Genomic DNA, 22,458 nt, shown 5'->3' on the forward strand with positions numbered 1-22,458 from the left:
CGGACAAGATATTCTACTTGTTTATAATCATCATACTGAGTTGAGCATTGGAAATCCAGTTTTTGAATGGGGAAGAGTAAATGTCCTTGTGTTTGGAATTGATACAACCTATCTCACAATGACGTGGTTTTCAAACACAAATCATAACCAGTGGAAATGAGTAAATTTTGATGCATATATAGTGGATGGAGACAGGTAGTATAGCGACATTAAAAAAAAATCTTAAACCTTTATTTATTTATTAGGTAATAATATAAATAAGTGTTTCATGTTGATTATAAACGAGAAATTTGAGTAGTTTATAAATCTTAGTCCTCTTCTCTTTATTGAGGTGTCTTTTTAAAATAAAATTGTGAGATTCTTACAATACTAAATCAAATAATTTTTCACGCAATGAAACATCGACCGTCCTAAACAATATTAGATTAGGTAATAATGTTGATGATGGTATAATGATGAAGGTGGAGTGACTAGTTTTGGGGCATAGCAAAGACGAAGAGTGTCAAAGTCCGGACAAGTTGAAGTAGTTAATATAAAATAATAGGATGCTAAAATGTGGTTTGCAGTTTGCTGATTCCACCGACGACGACTTCTGAGTACTCATAAATAAATAATTATAAATAACCCCCCAAAATGCGCATTATTAAATATTTATAGAGTCTGTGTATGAACTGAAGAAATTCCAACTCAGGTATTTTTTTAAAGTTCAAGATAGTAATCATACTGTATTTTTCTTTAGGAATAATTACATTGGTTAAATTATATTTTGTCATTTGAATTGTGCCTGTTTTTATACTTAATCATCAAATTTTTCTTTATTTTTTTTTGTGTGTGTCAACTTATCATTTCAACTTTGTGAAATTTGCACTTTGCCATACATAATATTTGTTTTGATGATTTTTCTGTCGGAAAAATATCATATACTGTGCATATGTGAAAGTTATCAATCACATAACTCTTAAGTATCACATGTGCACTGCATATGATGTCTTTCAACAAAAAACTTGAAATTTTATAAAGTTGCAATCGTAAGTTGAAAAAGAAAAGTTTAAATACCAAAATATAAAAATAATTATAGTTCGGATGGCAAAATGAAATTTAACCAATAAACATCCCTTAATCTATAGTTTGTTTATATAAATTATTCTTATTTTTTAAATAATTATATATACACCTATCAGAACGTCAACATCAATTACACAAATCATTTCTTTTTTTTTTTTAAATTACACATAAAAAATATCAATATTATTACAAAATATATTCATTTTTTGTTGTTGGGGGTAATTTTTATAATTATATAAAAAGTAGAAATGATTTATGTAAATAAACTATAGAATATAGATATGGGATGTAAATATAATTATTTCTTTACATATACTTTTAGCAGCCGTTCCAAGAGACGGGAGTATTGTTTTCTTTTTAAAAAATTATTAAATTATGAATCATTTCATATAAATTTTAGAATATAAAAATAGACACAATTATAAGTAATTTACATTATAAGTTTAAAGTCACTGATAAGTATAAGAACACAAAAGTATATTGAATATAAAAATAAATCTACATTATTTTACTAAGTTTATTTAGATAAGTAATTTATCCAAAAACAAAATCTAGTAATACTTTTGGATAAAAATAAATAATCATAAACTTATCTACATCTAAATGCACCAAAAAAAATAAATGATATTGGTCGTTATTTCTGTAAGCGAGATCAAAACATTTAATGCAGCTAAAAAGTGTGAAAAATATTTTGATCATAGATAAAATCATGATAAATGTTGACTAATGTTGATCAAAATTTAAGTTTTCGTATCGACTTTGTTTCTCCGTAATAGATAATATTGATCAGCAATGATTTTTTAAGTTTTAAAAATTAAAAATATAGGGAATAATTAATTTCTTTAAATGGTGGCAAAATAAAATTTAAAAAACCATCCAAAGACGCGCGCACATGACGCTTACTTGAATAATCTCTATATTTTTTGTTTTATTATATATAGATTGTAATTATGTTAGTCATTCTAATATTACGTTTTTATCATGTTTACAACTTTTATAGAAAATTTATATAAAAAATAATGTGATCCAATCAAATTTAATTAAATTTACATTAAATGTAACTATAGAATTAATTAGTATCATAATATTTATATGACATAGTTCAAAGATTAGAATGAAAATTGAAAAAGCTTTCATTTATAAGTAATAAATTAGAATTGACCAAATATATATGTATTCGTTGAGGAATCTCCATCTCCCGTGACAAGACGAAGATCAAACCCTACAATTTGTTGACTTTAGGTAATTGGTCAACGCATCAAAATGGTGTCTTATAAGTTATAGAGTATAATAATTAATTGATGTACGTAAGTGGATACAACTAATAACATGAAATTATTTACTACCCCTAACGTTTATTTTCATTCAACAAATAGATCCACTTATTAGTAATATTCGCAAAATTTACCTAACGTCAGCAAAAAAGTTGAATAAAGAATTATATTTACTCCCGATTGACTTACAAATTTATTGTAAGTCAAATATATTCTTTTATCAAACTACCTTTGTATGGACGAAAATGTACCTCATCACATGCATTGACATGTGAAAATATATAAGCTTGGTTTGATCTCAATTGGTTTATTTGACCTGAAATATGTTATTAAACAATCACTCGGGGTAAATTATGAATTTTTTCGTTCATTTTTTTTTTTATATTAGCAGATTTCATGAATTTTGCCAATGAGTGAATCTATTTATTGGACGAAAATAAACATCAGGGATACTAGGCTAGATGTAATTTTTTAAATCACAAAAAATTTATATGTAATTGAATTAAATCTCGGGGGAGAATGATACAAATATCCCATAACTTTTAGCACTTGTTGAATCAAATATTATAAAGCAACGATTAGTAACTGTTATCTCTACAAATATATATATATATAGCGACAACTTTTTTTATCTAAAAAATAACGAAATAGGTCAGGTGTAAGTAAAAATATGGAGGAAGTATAAGTGTAATTTTAAACTATTTTTAACAAAAAATGTAATTTGACATTTAGATGGGTATAAAGTATAATAAAGTGTGGGTCTGAAGATGTAAGAGAGACCAAGAGTTGAAATATTTGACTTATGTAAGCAGTAAGTCCTAAGTTGTTGGGTAGTATTTGACTACATGTGTCTACTCTGACTCTAATCTCTACACTGCTTTTCCATCATGGATCGAAATCATCACCACATGCAAACAGCCATGGTGGGCCCGACCCACGTTGATCAGGACCCTGAATGAGGTCCACAGTAAGAATATATGGGCAAATCCACATCACATTCGAATCTCAAGACCATGTTTGGAATTGAGTGATTTCCCCAAAATTGAATTTTGCCTTGTAGGAGGTCTTATTTAGTGAAAAAAAAAATCCTGAAAAATATTCTCCATAAAAATTACAACGAACTTCCTTGAAATTCAATATAGTTATAAATATCCCTTATTATTTGAAAAAAAATAAACACCTCCTTAATTCTAACGGTCGTTTAACAACTAATCAATCCGTTAGTCCCAATTAGATTAATATCTATTTTTTAAAGTGAGCTGATCAAAACGCCCTTGTAGACTATAATTATAATTTTACTTATTATTTTTTTAAAATTTCTAATTTTTTTAGACTAAGTGGGTAACTTTTTACATTTTTTATTTTTAAAAAATTTTCATTCACCTTGTCTATTCTTTTTTTACATTTGTTTTAATTTTTTCTAAAAAACAAATACAATAAACGCAAAGCTAGCAATTTCAACCTCCATTCAAGTATTATATAATTTCATCAAATATCAAGAGGGATATTTATAATTTTTTAAATATTTAAAAATATTCATAATTATAACAAATTTTTGTAATTTATCCTTTTAAAAATTCTTGGCAGGAAATATACAATTTTTGTTTCAAACATCGCACTCTAATTTTCAATCATACTTCCAAAATCAGTACAAAGATCGCATCTCATCTTCACAAAAACTGTCCTTTTTCCAAAAAAAGAAATCGAATGATAAGATACATTCATATGAAGATTACATAATTTCATCAAATATCATAAAAATATTTATAATCTTTTAAACAAAAAAAGATATTTATAATTATGTCAAATCTCAAAAAAAATTAACATAAAATATATTGAAATACATTGTAATAGTTAAAATATCGAGTGTAGCATAAATTTAATCTAAATCTATTTCAACCGTGAGATTCACGTTGGGGGTTAGATCTAAGACATGAAGCATCAAGGCCTTTTATTTTATTTTAATGGTATGTGGTCCCACTTTATCATTGGATACCCTTTTATTTTCTTAATTTATTTTTTCTTAAAATATTTAATTTCCTTTATTTCTTTATTTATTTTTGCGCAAAATATTTGCGGATAATTACAATCTCCTTTTCTTAGATGTGGTGTAATTACATACAAATCTCATATAATTAGAAAAATTATATCTACCGCCCATAAGGTTTGCTTCTATTTAAGAAATAAGTCATTTTGTTATTCCAAATTAACCGAATTTGTTGATATTAATAAAAAAAATTAGAAAAAAAATCTATATTTGCCCCTGATTGATTTATTGTTAGTCAATAAATTTTTTTATGATCAAATGACCCTCATACGTCTTCATGCGTTAATGCATACGAGGATGTATATATCTTTACTGTTATAAGGGTAATTTAGTTGAAAAAAATTATTTAAAATGATAATTCCGTAACAAAAAAGTGTAAATACCTCAAAAGCCATGTACTCATTTCTCATTGAAATATCTACTGAAAAAAAAGTGTTATAGAACTATAAATAAAAAGACCCTAAGTTAATTATTTCGACGAATCATCACTGTTACCATTCCTTCAAGTTTTTCTAATTACATCCATAGGATCTTCCTAGTACAGAAATTTATTCAGACACCATAGGATCATGTTAGCACTTAAAAATAAAAAAAAAAAAAGCAAGAAGTTTTACTCCTACTCCATGAGGTCCTAACATAACATGCTCATAAATGTTAGAACTCCGTAGTTCTTGTAAAGAAAATTGGAAAATAGGGATAGCTCAGAATTGTGCTTGAGCCTATACGATGACCTTTATTAGTTTATTCTTAAGATAAATTATAACGATTTCTTCTGATATTTGACGTAATTATGAATATCTTCTCGTTGTTTGAAAAATTATCAATACCCCTTGATTTGAACGTCCGTCTAATAATTAACCCAATCTGTTAGTCTCCATTAGATTTTCATATATTTTTTGTGAACTAATCAAAATGTTCGTGTGGACTAAAAACTATATTTATTTATTTATTTTTATTTTTTATATTTTTTTACATGGAATAAGTGGATATATATATATTTTATAATTTTTAAAAAAATTTCATCCACCTTCGATTTTTGACTTTTTTTATATTAAAAATTAAAAAATACAGTAAGAGCAAAAGTGGTACTTTCATGCTTTCATCCAAGAATTATATAATTTCATCAAACATCGAAAGGTGTCTGTAATTTTCAAATAACAAAAATATATTTGTAATTATATCAAACTTGAAGAGAACTTGTTGAAAAATTTACTTTTTCTTTTTCTTTTTATAGCAAACCCAAAAACACACTATGTCATAAGCCTGTTAAAAGATGGGGCTTTGATTGATTGGAAGATAAATGGAATCAGGACGTACGTGAAGCCTACCAGACACTTGGGTAAGGATTTTAACTCATATCACAAGTGTCGTAACTCAACCCTTCCAACTAGAGTTGGTGGTCTGAATACAATAAAGTGACTCAAAACTAGTTAAAAAATGATGGAACTAGTACATAATTCAAATGTATCATATGCTCGCGTTCGAATAAAAAGATTTACATAAATAACTAAATTTGTCTTTGAAAATCTGGATGGAACGGAATTTGTCACCATTAAAAAATTACATTATATTTATTATACGAAAGTGATTAATCACACGACAAATTGTTTAATGCAAACATCTACGTTAGCAAAAACTGACAACAGAAGCAAAAAGAAGAAAAACCTGTGAACTTCTTCACATGGACATTAAGTGTAAAGATTCATTACATACTCGACTTTACAAAACCCATTTTTCAATTCCATGTTCTGCACACCACTTCTTTGCAATAATTGAAATCTTTCTCCAAGCATACATCTTCACATTCACTCTCACTGTTTGTTTTTTAAGTCACTTTTTAGTACAAGGAAACACACTTTCCATATTAGTAAAAGTGTAATTTCGTATTTTTAAAGAGAGTTTAAGTGTAATTAAGAATCTTCTCTACATGAAACTTAGCATGTGAAATTCTTATCATAAATTTGGTGGCGGTGATATCGGAAATGACATGTTTTGCTTCGTTATAATACCGGTTTAATGACCTTGTCATCAAAATATATAAACTGTTAAAAGAGGATAATCATTTAATATAACAGTTCTAACGTAGAAAAGCATGCAATTGTGTAAGCACGGAAGAAAAAGATATTCATATCAAAGTAAATTAGTCGGGGGGAAAACCATCAACATTCGATGTTTTTACATCATGGGAAGATGAATCCAGGATGTGCAATTAAATGAATCCCTTGTCACAAGTAACTTGGTTATATGTGCACGTGTAAAGTCTAAAAGCTGTGGAAAATTGCAAGATGAAAACTAACCTCTTGGTCTCTGCGAATCCCACAGAAATCGACGGGGCGCAAAGCATCGAAGAGCTCAGACCCAGAAGAATTCCACCGATTTCCGGCACTGAAATTTGCAACTTGATCAGTATCAGTTTCACAGTTTGTCTGAGAATGTAAGCTCACGAGACAGCAGCCTCTGCTTGTCGTTCTCATTAAATTCAGCGGTTTCGTCCCCTTCATAGTCTATATCAATAACGCTTCTCTCCTTTCCATGTAATTGATTGGATTCTGAACCATGAAGTTGACTGTACTCATCTACTACAACAGAATTCTCCGTTTCCATCTGCTGCAGCTCCGACTCGATTAAAGCGTCCATCTTTGCTCGATCTCTGTCCCTCGGATACGTGCAGTAGAGAAACGAGTAGAAGGAGCAGCAGATTGCCATCGGTATGCCTATTGCAGTGTAGAGTGCTTTGCCAAGAGACGCAGCATTTTCTCTGTCCGTTTCGATCGTTTTTGAGTCGACCGATCCCTTTGGAGGCGGTTTATAGCCGTACACCTGCTGAGCTAATATTCCAACGACCGGAGGAGCAAATGAAGACAGTATGGACTCGAACGACCTGTCCAGTGCATAGATGCTCGTTCGAGCTCTCTCTGGTACTATTTCAGCAAATATTGGGCTGTGGGCGTATTGGAAGAGAAAATGTTAGAAAAATTCATTACTCAAATGAACAATAAATAAGTACAGTTAGTAAATTACACTAACGGGGTTTTTGTAGTAGCTTAATTCAAGTGCTTATTATTTTTTGTTCAAAATAAGATGAAAATAGTGTTTTTTCATTTAAAAATTTATGCTTTTTGAATTGCTTAAATTGAGCCAGAGACTATAAGTTTCTTCATACCAGCTTTTCCAACTTATTCATAAAACTGTAAGTATATTAACCTTTTTCTCCAAACGACTCCAATTCAGCTTTTTTGCCGTTTTTAATTTTATTTTCAAACACTCCCAACTTCATCTTTTTGTCCTTTTCAATTTTGTTTTCAAACACTCACAACTTTCACTACTTATTTACACAATAAAAGCAAAAATTATTGCAAACACTCAAGAAGTCAAATGGCAATTTGGCGTATGCATAGAAGAATTAAAGGTTTCAAGAGACCTACTTGTTAGTTGCCGGAGCATTCCAAGAGATGAAAAATCCCATAATAAAAAACACGAAACCATGCGTCGCTGCAGTGGAAGGGTCATCTGGCAATCCCAGCATCAAAATAGCTGCTAAAGGGATAGCTGAACCAGAGCTTATCTGAGATAAAATAATCCTCCCAGCATTGGGCAACCGTTTGGCAAGAACGTCGCCCATCTTTCCACCAAACAACCCTCCCAACGATCCAGCAACATTAAACAAAGTCCATATCAGAGCCGTTGTCTCGTGAGAGAACCCCATCAGCTCCAACCACATGGGAGCAAATGACAGAGACGACCAGGGGAATGAGCCTGAGACACCTTGAGCAACCAGTATCTGGAACGAGGGCACTTTTATAACCGCTTTTGCTTCTTTGATCAGGTCTTTTACCTCTTCACGAAACGGTTTATGCCGATCTTGATCCTTCTTACCATCTCGCTCAGAAAAACGAGGATCGTTAGCAAAGAGACGGACAAGAACGCCTATAACAACACTCAAGAGTCCTACTAGGTGAAAGGCAATTCTCCAACCGGGGATTCCCATGAACGATGTTGAGGCTATCAGGACAGAAACTAGCCCACCGATAATGGAACCTAAGTTTCCCGTCAGCTGTAGCCAACCAAAAGCAGTACCACGGTTGCTGTCATCAGTTGAGTCGGCAACCAGGGACTGAATTGCGGGAGTGACAATGGCTAGTCCAATCCCGTTCAAGCCTCTTGATATTGCCACCTACGGTATAAGATAAAAACACCAAACATCTGATGATGCTAATGCAGTATGCAAAACCTACAAAGAGATGCTAAATTTAGATTTCTCTCAACTCATTCCAGATAATTGGGTTATAAAAATTACAATTGTAAGAAAATTTGAATGACACACACCCACAGACTATTTCTAAGTTAAATTCATTCACAACTTCTTTGCTACAACGGTTATGATTCTACAAAATAGAGGCAACTCCTTCAACTTGTCTCCCAAAATCTTGGACACATTCAAACTACAACCCCTCTCATTTTTTTTTTCTAACACTTCCTCAAAGACAGGAAGCAGTATTGAGAAACAAGTCCATTGCAGAAAATTTAGCCCTGAACCAGTGTAATCAGACTCAAGTTAATCGAACACTGATATAATATAAGAACACTGATCAATCACATTACACTTATAATATCACTTATTATATGATATGTTGAGTCTGGCCAAACCTAATTTAAGCAAGAATTTTCCGATCGGATGCAAACCGAACCACACTGATTACTAACAACTATAATTGCTGAATTAGGAAGAAATCGAAAAATCCATTCTTTCAACAAGTAACTTAACAGAGTCGGGATAATATCTGTTTTCGTGCATCCACATTTTGTTCCACTCCAAAAGCTTTTCAATATCTATGGTGTGCACAATTCTTGTCGTTAATGATATCCGACCATAAAAATTCGCAATTCGCTAAATATTAAAGAAAGGAAACTCATTTCAAGAAACGCACAATCAAACTTGCAACAGTTCACAAGAAAGAAAAAAAAGAAAAAGAAGCAAATTTTGATATACAAAAAAGAAGTAAAAAAATTGGAAGCTGCAGTAACCTCGGTGAAAGTGGAGGAAACGGCGACGAGGAAGGTGGCGGCGGCCCAGAGGAACGCGCCGAGTGCGATGACGTGAGTCCTATTGTGGCGGACGGCGAGATAGGCGGCGAGCGGGTAGCAAGACGACTGCACAATGGATCTGAAGAGGGTGAGCGAGCCTAACCGTGTCGGGTCGGCGTGCAGCGCCGCCCCGACTTCCTTATACACCCCCGGCAGCAAAGACTCATCGGCCCGCTCCATTATACCGGCTAAATTTACAAGAACTAAAGTCACCGTCTCTGATCCCATCTCTTTGAGCTTCTTCAATCATAAATCCGGCGGATCCCCGGCGGGGCGGTGGGCGGTCGTGGTGGGGGTTGACTAAGATGTGAGTATGAAAGAGAAGGTCTATAGTTGGGTGGATTTAGGTGGGGTACATGTATATGTATGTAATAAACAAGAATTTTCGTAGGAATTCTTGTTGTTTATGTTTCGCATTTCTTGTGCTTGAATTGTAAGCAATGGGAGATTCACAAGTGTCCCAAAATTTAAGACAATCTTATGCTAAAAGTGGGAATTACTACTTGTGGATAGAGATATATAGATATTGTTGTTCCAGCATTCTTGGAGTAGTTAACATTAGCACTGATTTTGATTCTTGAAATTTTTGAGAAATGTTTTTCCAAATATAATAGAAGAAAAATAAAATACAATTATTATTCTGTAGAACAATAGTAAGGAAACAAGAAATGTGTATTATATTTGAAATATTAATCGTTTTTTCTATTAGTAAATTTTTTTTACGTTGGAATAGCAGTATATGTGGTCCATATACAGTAATGTTCGTTAAACATTTTTTCTCAAAATTCATAAATAAAGAGCTGAACTCCCACCTAACAGTCTAATAAGTCAGGTCTTGTTGGTCCATATTCTATAAGCAAAGTATTAAGTCCATAACTTGCTTTATTCTTACTAACTTGGCAGACTTAAAAAACGAGCCTAAACTAGTAAGATGAATCAATATAAAGTAGGAACGAAATGTTACACAGATCGTTGACACTTTCGGACACATCATATTTAAAGATTTCCAACCAAATCTTAGTAATACGATTGAAATTCACTTTTTAAACATCAAGTAATAGATTCTCAAATTCTCAAACTGACTGGACAAAACTCAATCAAAAGGGTCATATCTTCGTCTAGACACGTTCAAGTCACAAACCGAGTATTCTTTTGAGTAGCTAATGCATGCAATTTTCAAGCGAATGATTCAATGTAACCGTTTTTCGGATCTTACTCCATAGTCGTTTATAAATTGACTTTTCGTGCAGTCATTTTCATAACACAATATCTCATACTCACTCTCATCAACTCTCGACTTTTAGCTACTTTAGCTCACTTTTTGGGTTACACTTGAATTTTATCACTCAATCATCATATTCAACTATATTTCTTATGTTATTTTGAGTTTCTCCTTTATTTATTTATTAAATCGTGACTGATTTAAGTATTGGAGTGCTAACATCTATTTTACAGGTTAATTTTTCATTAATTTTAAAATTTTCGTGAAAATTCTTAAATCCTAATAGTGCAACTAGATGTCAGTACACATCATATTATAATTTTTTTTTGATATATTAAGGTTACTAATAGACCGTAAAAACAATTGTCTTTATTAACAGGTCCTCCAAATTCCACGCCAAAATCTTGGTCCGACAATGCAATCCTCCAAAATCCAGACCAGAAACCTCATAGAACTACTCAGTCATAGAAGTAAAAGTCATCAAAGGTCCGATTTTTTGACAAAAAGCCTCTTAAAACATATGAAACACGTACCTTATTATTATTATTATTTTTTATGAGTAAATCGATTATCATCATTAATATAAAATATTTATATCTAATAGCTTTTGATAATTATAATAATTATATACTGAGTATCAATATCAGATAATTATATCAACGACTAATATCAAAGTGAACAAAAAATACCTACTATTAAAATAAAATAACATCTCACACATATTGATACAGTTTGAGTCCATAATTTTATAATTATGGGACTTCAACTTAGTTATGATCAGGAATTTTGTTCATGTACTCATAAGTTTTACCTTATTCTATCATCCATTTTTGTTCAATTTAGGTTTTAATTCTCTGGAATTCTTCCCTACCACAACACTTCTACTTAAATAATTAAAGGGATAATTATATCAATATTATCCCTATTTTATACAAACCATCTCTTATTTTTCGAAAAAAAATTACATATATACCACCAGGAATGTGAACATGGTTTACACAAACAGAATTAATGCAATTTTTCACTGTGATATTGCAAATGAGTAAATTATTTTCCCTATAAAAAAATAAAAACAATTTATTAGGAAGGTAAATTACTTCATTTAGAAAACACAGGGAGTAAATTGCTATATATTTAAAAACACAGAAAGGTAAATTGCTATTCCTTTTTGGGGTGGAGTAATTTGCTTATTTGTAATATCACAAGGGGTTGCTTGTATTTTTTTTTCTTATACAAACTATCCCTAATTTATGAAAAATTATATGTATCCTGAAGATGTCAACATCATTGCATAACTTTTTGACTTATCAGACGTGATTTTTGTAATTATACAAAAATAAAAATAATTTGGTGTAAATCAAAATAAAAGAAAAGAAAATCGAGGAAACCAAAAGCATGACAAGAGTAACAAAGCGGATATGCGGTCCATAGGATGGACGGTGATCGTTTGATCATGAGGTCCACATGCACCAAAATTAACACCTGCTGTTCCCCAAAATCGATTGGGGTTGGATCAAACAACCAATAATCTGAAATAGAGCCCATTTAGCCCATCTATTTTTAAGCCCAAATTCTGTATGAATACATACCAGCCCAATAGTTAGTTTGGGTTTTGAAAATATTGCGACCCATTTCCCCTTTCTGTTTCTTTTAATTATTAATAGAAAGGATAATTGCACTGTCCTCTTATAACAATTGGTGTAATTATACGTTAACTCTTTATAATTTGAAAAATTATATTTACTATTCCTTATTAATGCATGCAACAAACACACAGGTCCAATAGATATGGACTATTGTTTAAAGCTTAGATCGAAGCGAATGCAAATCTTGAAGGCAGATCTGCAAAAAAGGCTTTAGCACTCTGACGCTCAAATTAATATAACCATTACCCAATTTAGCTTTAATCTCTTTTTACCTTTTTTACAAACACTATCAATTTTTGGTTCTACCACAACTTCCAACTTTCTCTATTAAAATCACTTCTCTGAAAATAGAAATTTTCGCAAATACTCCCTAAAGGTTTTTTTATCTTTTCAAAAAAAAATATTTATTTTTATAATATTTTTGTAATTACACACTTTTCCAGTAAATATTGTAAGATTTTACAAAACCTCATTTAAGATAATTATAATTTTCAATCGAATAATAGATGTATGTGTTTTGAAAGTAAACTCTCATATTATTAGGCTATTATGAATTCTAGGCAAATGATTGTGATAATTTCAAAAATCAGACACCCGAATTGCAACTGTGCCAAATTTATAATCATAATAATAATAATAATTACAAGTGTGAGAAGTGATGATAGAATCCGTGTAGATTGAGCGATCCCACCGAATCCGAAAGGGTGGGTGGCTGAGGCTCACATGAATCCTTAATCATTATGTGCAAAACTACTTTACCATTAATATTGTCATTGCCAATTGAGCAAAAGACAGAAAAATCTTAATTTGGACAACATTTTCATTACTCAAACACACTCAACCAATTGTGCCTCCATCCTAGGTGCTTTCGGTTCTTGCCATGGACCCCCCTCATATGTGTGATTGTCCATTTGACCCAAATTCTTAATCGAGTCGGATTTGGTTATATTTAAATCAAATTATATGATACGTATAATCGTGACGAATTCAATTGTCGCTACAATATGGATAAATTAGCATAATTCTTGAATTACCTCTGCATATTAACGAAATACTTGAAAAGTCCAAGACTCCTTTCACTTTTAATTGGTGAGTTAGGTCTAATTCTGCCCAAACTAGATGAAAATCAAGATCAAGGGTTGTTGATAATAAGACATGTGAAAACAAAAAAGCATGCCACATTTTGATTGTGTTGTTGCTCGTTCCTAAAATATTATATCCAAAAGTCAAACTAGATATCCAGTTAATACACCCCATATGCTCTTAACTAATTATGTTAACTTTGTTATTGACTTGATCATTAAAGGGTTTTTTTTAGAGAAAAACACTTGCGATGCCGACTCATATTGGTCTTTGTAGGTCACGACCATGAAAAGATCTAAAGAGACTCGACCAGAAAAAAATCATTTAAATCACGCTAGTTCATAATATATCCAAGTAGGATCGCAAGAGCTCTATGTTTTCATTAAGTTTTAAACTCGTAAAGTTCATATAAAAATTGATAATTTAATCACTGAATCATCGTTTAAAGACAGATGATTAATATAACATAAGTCCTTTTCTTGAACATCTTCCAAAAAATCCTACATCCTTATGAAATGTCTGAATATTCAACTAAAACCACTATTGAAAGATAAATTTCATTTCAACTCCATTGAGAAGTTGATCGTAATAAAACTTGATGGTAATAAAAAGATGATATTATATATATATATATATATATATATTGTGGAAGTAAAAAGAATTGGTTAGGAAATTGGAAAGACGGGGGCAGCAGGTGGGCATGGGTGGGTGGGGGGTGTCACCTGCCACCCACACCTGTCCGTACACAAATCTGAAGGGCGGGGGGCTGGCTTTAGGGTTGCGGGTGACAAGGACGGGACCCATTTTTCTTGTCGGGAAAATGATGGCGTGTTAACAGTCCGTCAGTCATTTTCATGATCCACCAAAACAGCTTCCTTCCCTGTATTGGATTTGGGCCACCCTCCCCTCCCCTGTGAATCACTACTCACCTAAGCCTGACCTCCCTTTGACGTCAATTTCTTCTATTACCCCTATACTAATAATAATTATGAATAATTACAATGTCTTCCTTAAAATTTTATATAATTAGACGTTAATCACTCAATTCATTTATTACTCATTTATTAATCACTACTCACACGCATTAACGTATGAAAATGTATAAAAATGATTTGATTAGAAAAGGAGTTGTTTGATTTACAATAGGTTAGTAATTAGTCCATCATAGATAAATGTTGATTTTTATCCAACTGTTTTGCTAATATCAATAATTTTTATGAATTCTAACTAACAAAGGGATCTATTTGTTGAATAGAAACAAACTTAGGAAGTATTAGATGTAATTTCTAAAAAATAAAATTATATTTTTAGTTTTATAATTTTAAATCGTTAGCACTTTTAATCATGTAACTTACTCTATTTACATATTTAGTTCTTTTTTGACATAATATAGTCCAAAATACACATTTAATCATTTTTTAGCAAATTTAGTCATGTATTGACAATTTTGGTCTTATTCACACTGTAATAGACTCAATTTTTATTCTATAATATAGGTTGTTATGACCAAAATTGTCAAGACAGGATTAAATTTGCCAAAAAAAAAAAAACCAAATATGAGATATTAAGAACTAAATTCATAAAAAAATGGCTAAATGTGTAAATAGAATAAGTTAAAGAACCAAAACTACCAACGATCTAAAATTACAGGACCAAATATATAATTTTTCCTTTCTCAAATTATAAGGAGTTACGCCAAATTTGAGGGGATATTCTATATAATTATATAAAGCTAACATATACACTCAATATAATTTTTTATTATAAATATCGCTATGTGAGAAAAATCAAAATTAAATAAATAAATATGGTGATTATACAAAATACGATAAATATATCTATAAAAAGCACCGTGAAATTTAGGGAATAAAGAGTACAATACGATGTAGAAAAAGGAAAACAAAAAAGAAAAGAAAAATACTTAGTATTTTATTTTTATATAGAAATAGTTTAGTATATGCACATAATACAAATATATATTCTCAAGTGCGTTTGACTCAATCAATATGATTTTTTGGGTCAAAAAATATAGGTTTTTTTTTTTTTTTTTAATATTGTTTGGAGTGAAAGTTGGATGGAGAAGTGAATTTAAACCAACCAAAAACCTCAGATACTCAAAATGCCAGGTCACACAGTGCTGTCTTTTTCTATCCATAATAATTTTTTATTTTCTTTTTTTTTTTTTTTTTACTCCCCCACTTTTTCTAACATAGAATTCCTCAAATCACGATTTCTAATTTTTGTAGGGTCCCCCACTTGGAAGAAGTTACTGACGGGAAGAGCACGCTTCTAGTACATTTCTGGAGAGCCTCAAAATCAAAATAAAAGAGGACCCCCTCAACAATTTAATTAATTCCCTCCCCCCTCCCCCCAACTACATTTCTTCACATGAATAAATTACAATTATTTTTTTTTTCATAATTTGAAATATGAAATAATTATAAATACTCCTTTAATTTTAACAATCATCTAAGAACTAATCTAATCCGTTAGTTTTCGTCTGATTTTCATTAATTTATTATGATGAACTGACCAAACTACCTTAGTTGATTATAAATTACAATTTTATTTATTTTGAAAAAAATTAATTTTTTTATAGACGAAGTGGACATTTTTTTACATTTTTTCTTAAATAACTTTCATCCACTTTTATAATTTTTCAAAAAAAAAAATGCAACAAGGGCAAAATTGATAATTTCAGTCATCTATTTAAGAATTACATAGTTTCATCATATATTAACAGAGTATTTATAATTTTTCAAATAATAAGAAAGTATTTGTAATTAATTCAAATATCTGGAGATCTCATTGTAATTTAAGGATGAATATATAAAAAAAAATTAAAATATAAATCTTTTTTTTTTTCGAAACCATAGAAATATTATGATTGGCTGAGTTTTTGAGATTTTAGGTACTAAAAAATTAGACGCTATTAGAGTGAAGGATCAAAGGATTAGGTGATCAACCTAACCTATTCCCCTCAAGGATTTTATATTGTAATAATACAGTTGAGGTCTCATAATTAAGAGGACGTAAATTTTAGTCCTAAATATCTACTTATTGTTGAATTACAAACTTTTACACATTAATCTAACCGAATAAATTAAAAAAAATTAGGCCCACATTTAGCTAAGGTAATAGTTTTGAGTTATTAATGATATAATTTATTTTTTTCATTAATACTTTTGTAAAAGCTAAGTTTTGCATATATAATTTTTTTAAAGGTAAAGGTCTATCATAATTACAATTATTCCCTTATTATTTAAAAAATTATAAATAAATTTCCTGGTATTAATAATCGTCTATAGCTGTGAAATTCGGTACTGATATATCAGCATTTGATCTAATTAGTAAGTTAAACTTTTACTATTAATCTACATTATTTAATATATATTTTAAATAATTTATTGCTAAATTCGTTAGCAAGTAAATTTTCGTTGATAAATTCCATTAGCAAGTAAATTTCTTGTATTAAATGGTGTAGATTAACAACAAAAATTTTTAGTTACTAATTAGCTCACACTAATTTTTCTCTTTGCTGATGAGTTATTTTCTTGTAACGAAATTTCCTATCGTGACAATCCATTGTAGGGAGTATTTATTAGATGGTTATTAATTTTTTAAAAAAAATATTTATAATTTTTTAAATAACAATAAGATAATTATAATTATAATAAATTTTAGGAGAGTTTATTGTAATTTATTGTTGTTGTTTTATTTTCAAAGGCAAATGATGAACCAATGACAAGAGTTGCCAGTTCATACATACCATCATATGTAAAATGTGAGTAAAGTTGGAGAAATTTTTTGATGTGAATTAGACTTTGTCTAATTATTTGTTATCCCTAAAACTATCACCTAACCTAAACATGGTACAATAATAATAGGTAGCCACTAAATTAAATTTTCAATTTATTTTTGTTGGGCAAGGCCCTGAAGCAAGACCTTGTTTGGTTTCATTTTCAAGTTTTCTTCGAAATATTCAGCACTCATAAAATTTCCATACTTGAAAATATTTTAATTGGTGCTTGTATAGAAATGAAAACTAAATTTGAAATAATATACTCTGAAATATTCAAAATAAAAAGAGTAAATTACAATGAATCATCAGAAATTTAATATAATTACGAATACCCTTTATTATTTATAAAATTATTAATATTTTTTATTATTTGATAAAAATAATGTAATTTTTGGATTGGGACATGGAATTATCCACATTATCTTGTTGTATTTCTTTTTCTATTAAAAGAAATTGGACGAGTTGAATAGAAAATTTTAAAAAATTAAAAAGATTATCGATTTAATTCATAAAAAAATTAAAATATAAGTAATATTATAATTTTAGTTATTAATGACATTTTGATCAATTAACAAAAAAAATAAAAAAATAAAAATCTAACAGAAACTAATAGATTGAGTTGGACGACCATTAATTAAGGGGTATTAGTAATTTCTCAAAACAACAAAAAGATGCTTTTAATTCTAAAAAAGTCTCATTATAATTTATCTAAATAAAAAAGGATGTCGAAAATCAAGAATAAATTGTCCTTAAGGGTATGGGTGAAGTAGTGGAATGGCCATCATTGAGGGCATGGCCAATGTGTTCCTTGCCACAGCTGATATTCTACGTATTAAGGGCTTGTTTGGTTTAATTTATTTAAAATATTTTAATAATTTATAAGATATTGGTTTTTATAGTATTTAAATAAAATAAAATTATAGAGTTCGAAAGATGTTAGATTTTGTAATTAATATGACCAAAGTTAAAATAATTTCTTAAAAATAATTTGGGAACTTATTATTATTATTTTTTTAAAACGAATTTATAAGTTCATAACATTTTATTTTTAGATTTTATAACATCATTCTTTAAAAATTTTGGCGAGCATTTTTTAGAATTTTGTATGCTCTCGAACATAAATTTTAAATATCTTATAAATTTTTTTTAATAACTTATAAGCTCACCCAAACACCCTTCAAATTTAATAACGCACGACACACACCCCATTAAGAGTGCGTGTTTAGATTTACCGGTCTGCAGTCTGTAGCATTTTAAAGATTCAGCTACCTTAAAAAAATTAAATATTAATTCATATAATACTCACTAATGACACCATCACACTAACTTTTAAATAGGACAATTATACCCCTAATTAGATAATTTTAAAATTATTTGTAGTAGTTTTTTTATTTTTTTATTTTTTTTACAAAAGTGGCTCAACATCATTTTAACACCAGTACATCAATTCTTTTGGAGTGTTGATAATACCGTAAGTTGTTTTTTTTTTTAAAAAAATATGATTATTGATTTATATATTTTATTTTTATTAATAATATATTTCAAAATATGAATAATTATTTATTATATACACATAGAAATAACGTGTCATGAGATGAATAAATAAAATTTGAAATTGTTAACCACCCACCCTCCCAAAAAGACAAGAGGAGATCTCCTTTTGGGTAAAAGTCTTCCAATTAAAATCCAATATATTGCTGTCATATCACACCATAAAAAAGATCAAAACAAGAAAAAAAGATGATCATAAAGGTATATCATGATTTCAAAATTCAAATTTATTAAAAAAAAAAAAAAAAAAAGTGAGGGATCTGAAATTGAAAGGGGGGAAAAAGCTTTATCATCCATCAATCAATGATGTGAAAAAGATTAGTGCCTTTTATTCAGAAATATAAATTGACACTTGCCATAAAGAAATTGCACTTTCCCCCATTCATCTCCATCATCACCATCATTGCATTTGCCCCCCCACCCAACCCTTTTCCCCTTACTCTTTTGAGTAATCAAATTTATATAATTTTTTAAATGATTAATTTTGATCTTAATTGTATTTTTTTTTATGAAAAAAAAGTTGAAATTTTGCCAAAAAAGAATTTAGATGAGGTGGATGAAAAAAAATAAATAATTATAAAAAAATCCACTCAATTTATAAAAAAAAAATGAACTTATAATTTATAGTTCACAATGATATTTTAATCAGTTAATCCTAAAAAGATGATGAAGAGACCAGATGTTGGATGACTGTTAAAATCAAGGAGATTTTAGTAAAATTCCAAACAATGAGGGGGTATATGTAAGTATAACAAATTTCATGAGAGCTAGTCATGATTTATCGTATACATTTGCTAGCAATTGAAACAGGGCCGATATATGTGTATAATTCAAATTTTTAGTATATATATTTAATTAAATAAAGATATAAAAAATGAAAATAAACAATTGATGGGAAGTGTTAAAATGAATTGCTTTTAAATGCACATAGAACAGAAAATTATGGACATAACTAGTTAAATATTAATGGGCATTGTTTGTAGTTGAAAGAAGTAAGAACATTTTAATCGATTCGTATTTTGTCTATCATAACTAGTTATTTAAAAGACTAAAACCTTATGCCTTAATAAATAAATAAATGTATATATTTATTTAATTTTAAATGCATTATGCATATGAACGGTCTAAAAGATATTTGAGGTGGGCCCTCACATGATCACATGTGAGTGTTGATATAAAATTTTGGTGTAAATTATCAATTAAAAGCGTAAATAATTGAGTAGTAATTTGATTTTAAATTAAAATCCAAATGATTAGCTTTGCATGGGTTCAAGATAACAAATTTGCAATAAGTGTTTATACCAAAAATGAGCTTTACGCATCTTGTTGGATTAATCCAAAATAAATAAAAAATTATTTTTTTATTTTAAATTGACTAATTGGTTGAAAATTTATTAAAGTACAGCTTGATCATCGGAGATGGATCCTTGTAAATAAATCTATAGTCTTCGAGCCCAAGCTATCTACATTGCTCGTGTCTATAAAATGAGGTCTATAGAAGATACTTGAAACAGTACAATACTACATATATACATTAAATCCACAGTAAAAAAAGTTCAAAAAGCCTTCTGCCACGATGAAACTGCTATCGCAAATGTTTCATGCCCTTTTTTCTGTTGATTTGGAAGATGGGCGTTGCGTTCAATTTGAAAGGCATGGTTTTCAGTATGTTTCTAGATAGCTTCCCACTAGTTTTGACTAGCTCTACTGCAATGCAAGCACCATTATTCTTAGGTAACTCGTGATTCTCTCTCACAGGTTCGGAAGAGATTACGTATTTGACCAAAAACATGCTTTCAGTGCTTTGATCGACATTGGATTGAAGAATAAAGAAAATCGACATTAATCAACATATATTGTAACTCCTTAATTTAAATTTAATAATAAATTTTGTTTATCCATATTATATAATTCAATCTACGCAAACTCAAAACACTGTGTAAATAATAAGAGTCATACAATTATCCCTACAGTCGAACCACGGGAAATTATTCACAATATAAATAATATTATGAATTCTCATGCAATCAATCGCATTATTAATATTATTACAAGTTGTTTTTATTAAGAAGAAGAAAAGACAATCATAAAATAAACAAAAAAACAGTGAAACTAATGTACTTGCTGTCCAAATATATATAAAATGTAGTGTCGATATGTATACTGAAATTGGACAAATTCCATCTCCTAAGCAGCTACCGCCTTTTGGAACCATTCCATTCCTCTTGCACGGTTTTGTTCTGCGCCATACCCACGCAACATTAATTCATTGTCCCATAATGCAACGCCGCATCCAATTTTCTGTTCCAAATTCTATCATATTTTAATAACTACGCATTATCCCTACAGATATTAATAATTGTATACCATGATTTTTTTATACTTGTTATATCATACTTGTTCGTCAATGTTCATCCTGAAACTCAAACCCATGATTTATCTTTGGGATAATTAGATTTACATTCTCTAAACTATGGCCTATTTATACAAACTATCTTTGGATCTTTTGTAATGGATGGTTTGTGTAAGTAATAGTGATATTTTGATGGGTGTATGTGCAATTATCTAAAAAATAGAAATAATTTGTATAAATATACCATAAATCAAAGAGTGTAAATATAATTATTTCTTTATCTTTTATAGCAATAAAATACTATAATTGAATCATTTGATCGTTCCTAAAATACAGGTAAGGGAGTTTCAAGTTAGGCTGTTTTTGTACAATCCTAATGTCTATATCTATAATAATTAATAAAAAAGGGGCTTCACATTTTAGTTATCTGTCCAATATCTTGGAAATTAAATGCACCTTAAGAGCAACCCATAATTATAGAAATATGTGTCTGCGTAATTGAAGAGAACCCCACCAACTACGGAGATTTCTTTGACAAATTATTTAGGAAAAATAACATTTTAGATCTCATAATTAGGCTAATTTCATTTTCGATCCTATTCACTACCCAATTAGCACTTTTAGTCCTATTACTTATAAAATTTAGTACTCTGGTCTTCATCCACTTTCTTGTTTATAATTTAACGGTGTATATTACATGACTAGCATGTTACTGCTAAGTATTTTTGACTGGAGGAAAAATTGACCATTCTTGCAATAATAACATATAAATGGTCTATTTGACCTATTTGATTCACTTGTAAAATATATGATTTTTTGTATTGCTTCTACTTGATTTCAACTCATAGAAATATATGAAGGATGGAATTTAATATTTGTGAGAGAAGAGAGATATCATCCTTAAAGTTGTGTCTGATATTGGAACATTGGCGGGAAAATCGAATGCACAGATCATATTCCTCCTCAAATTTAAGCTGGCGCATGATGGCAGGCGAAATATTAGTTTTGATAATGGCAATTTACTATGATTAAAAGTAAAAAAAAAAAAATAGCAAATATTAATTAACTACAATTATTAATAGATGTTTTTACAAGCGATATCAAAATATTAATTATAGTTAAAAATCACAAAAATTATTTGGCTATACTTAAAACCATGACAACTATTACTTAACTATGATTAAAATTTAATTTTGTTTTTTGTTTTATTTTATTGTGGTGGATAGTAATTATTTGTCATAATTTTTATATCGTAATCATTTACAACGTCGGAAATAATTTATTTTTTTAAAATGTGACTTGCAATATATATAAGCAACCAAATTTAATT

At 29.5% G+C, this 22,458-nt stretch overlaps 1 protein-coding gene across 1 annotated transcript; it reads right to left on the reverse strand.

The window, feature by feature from the left end:
* LOC105176469 lies at positions 6,490-9,936 on the reverse strand. Its single transcript, XM_011099283.2, has 3 exons — positions 9,412-9,936; positions 7,812-8,560; positions 6,490-7,327 (listed from the first exon to the last, which is right to left on the reverse strand). The coding sequence occupies exons 1-3, from the start codon at positions 9,697-9,699 to the stop codon at positions 6,802-6,804; spliced, it is 1,563 nt and encodes a 520-aa protein (XP_011097585.1). The 5' UTR covers positions 9,700-9,936; the 3' UTR covers positions 6,490-6,801.

This window comes from Sesamum indicum, linkage group LG13, assembly GCF_000512975.1.
Source record: "Sesamum indicum cultivar Zhongzhi No. 13 linkage group LG13, S_indicum_v1.0, whole genome shotgun sequence".
Taxonomy (NCBI): Eukaryota; Viridiplantae; Streptophyta; class Magnoliopsida; order Lamiales; family Pedaliaceae; genus Sesamum; species Sesamum indicum.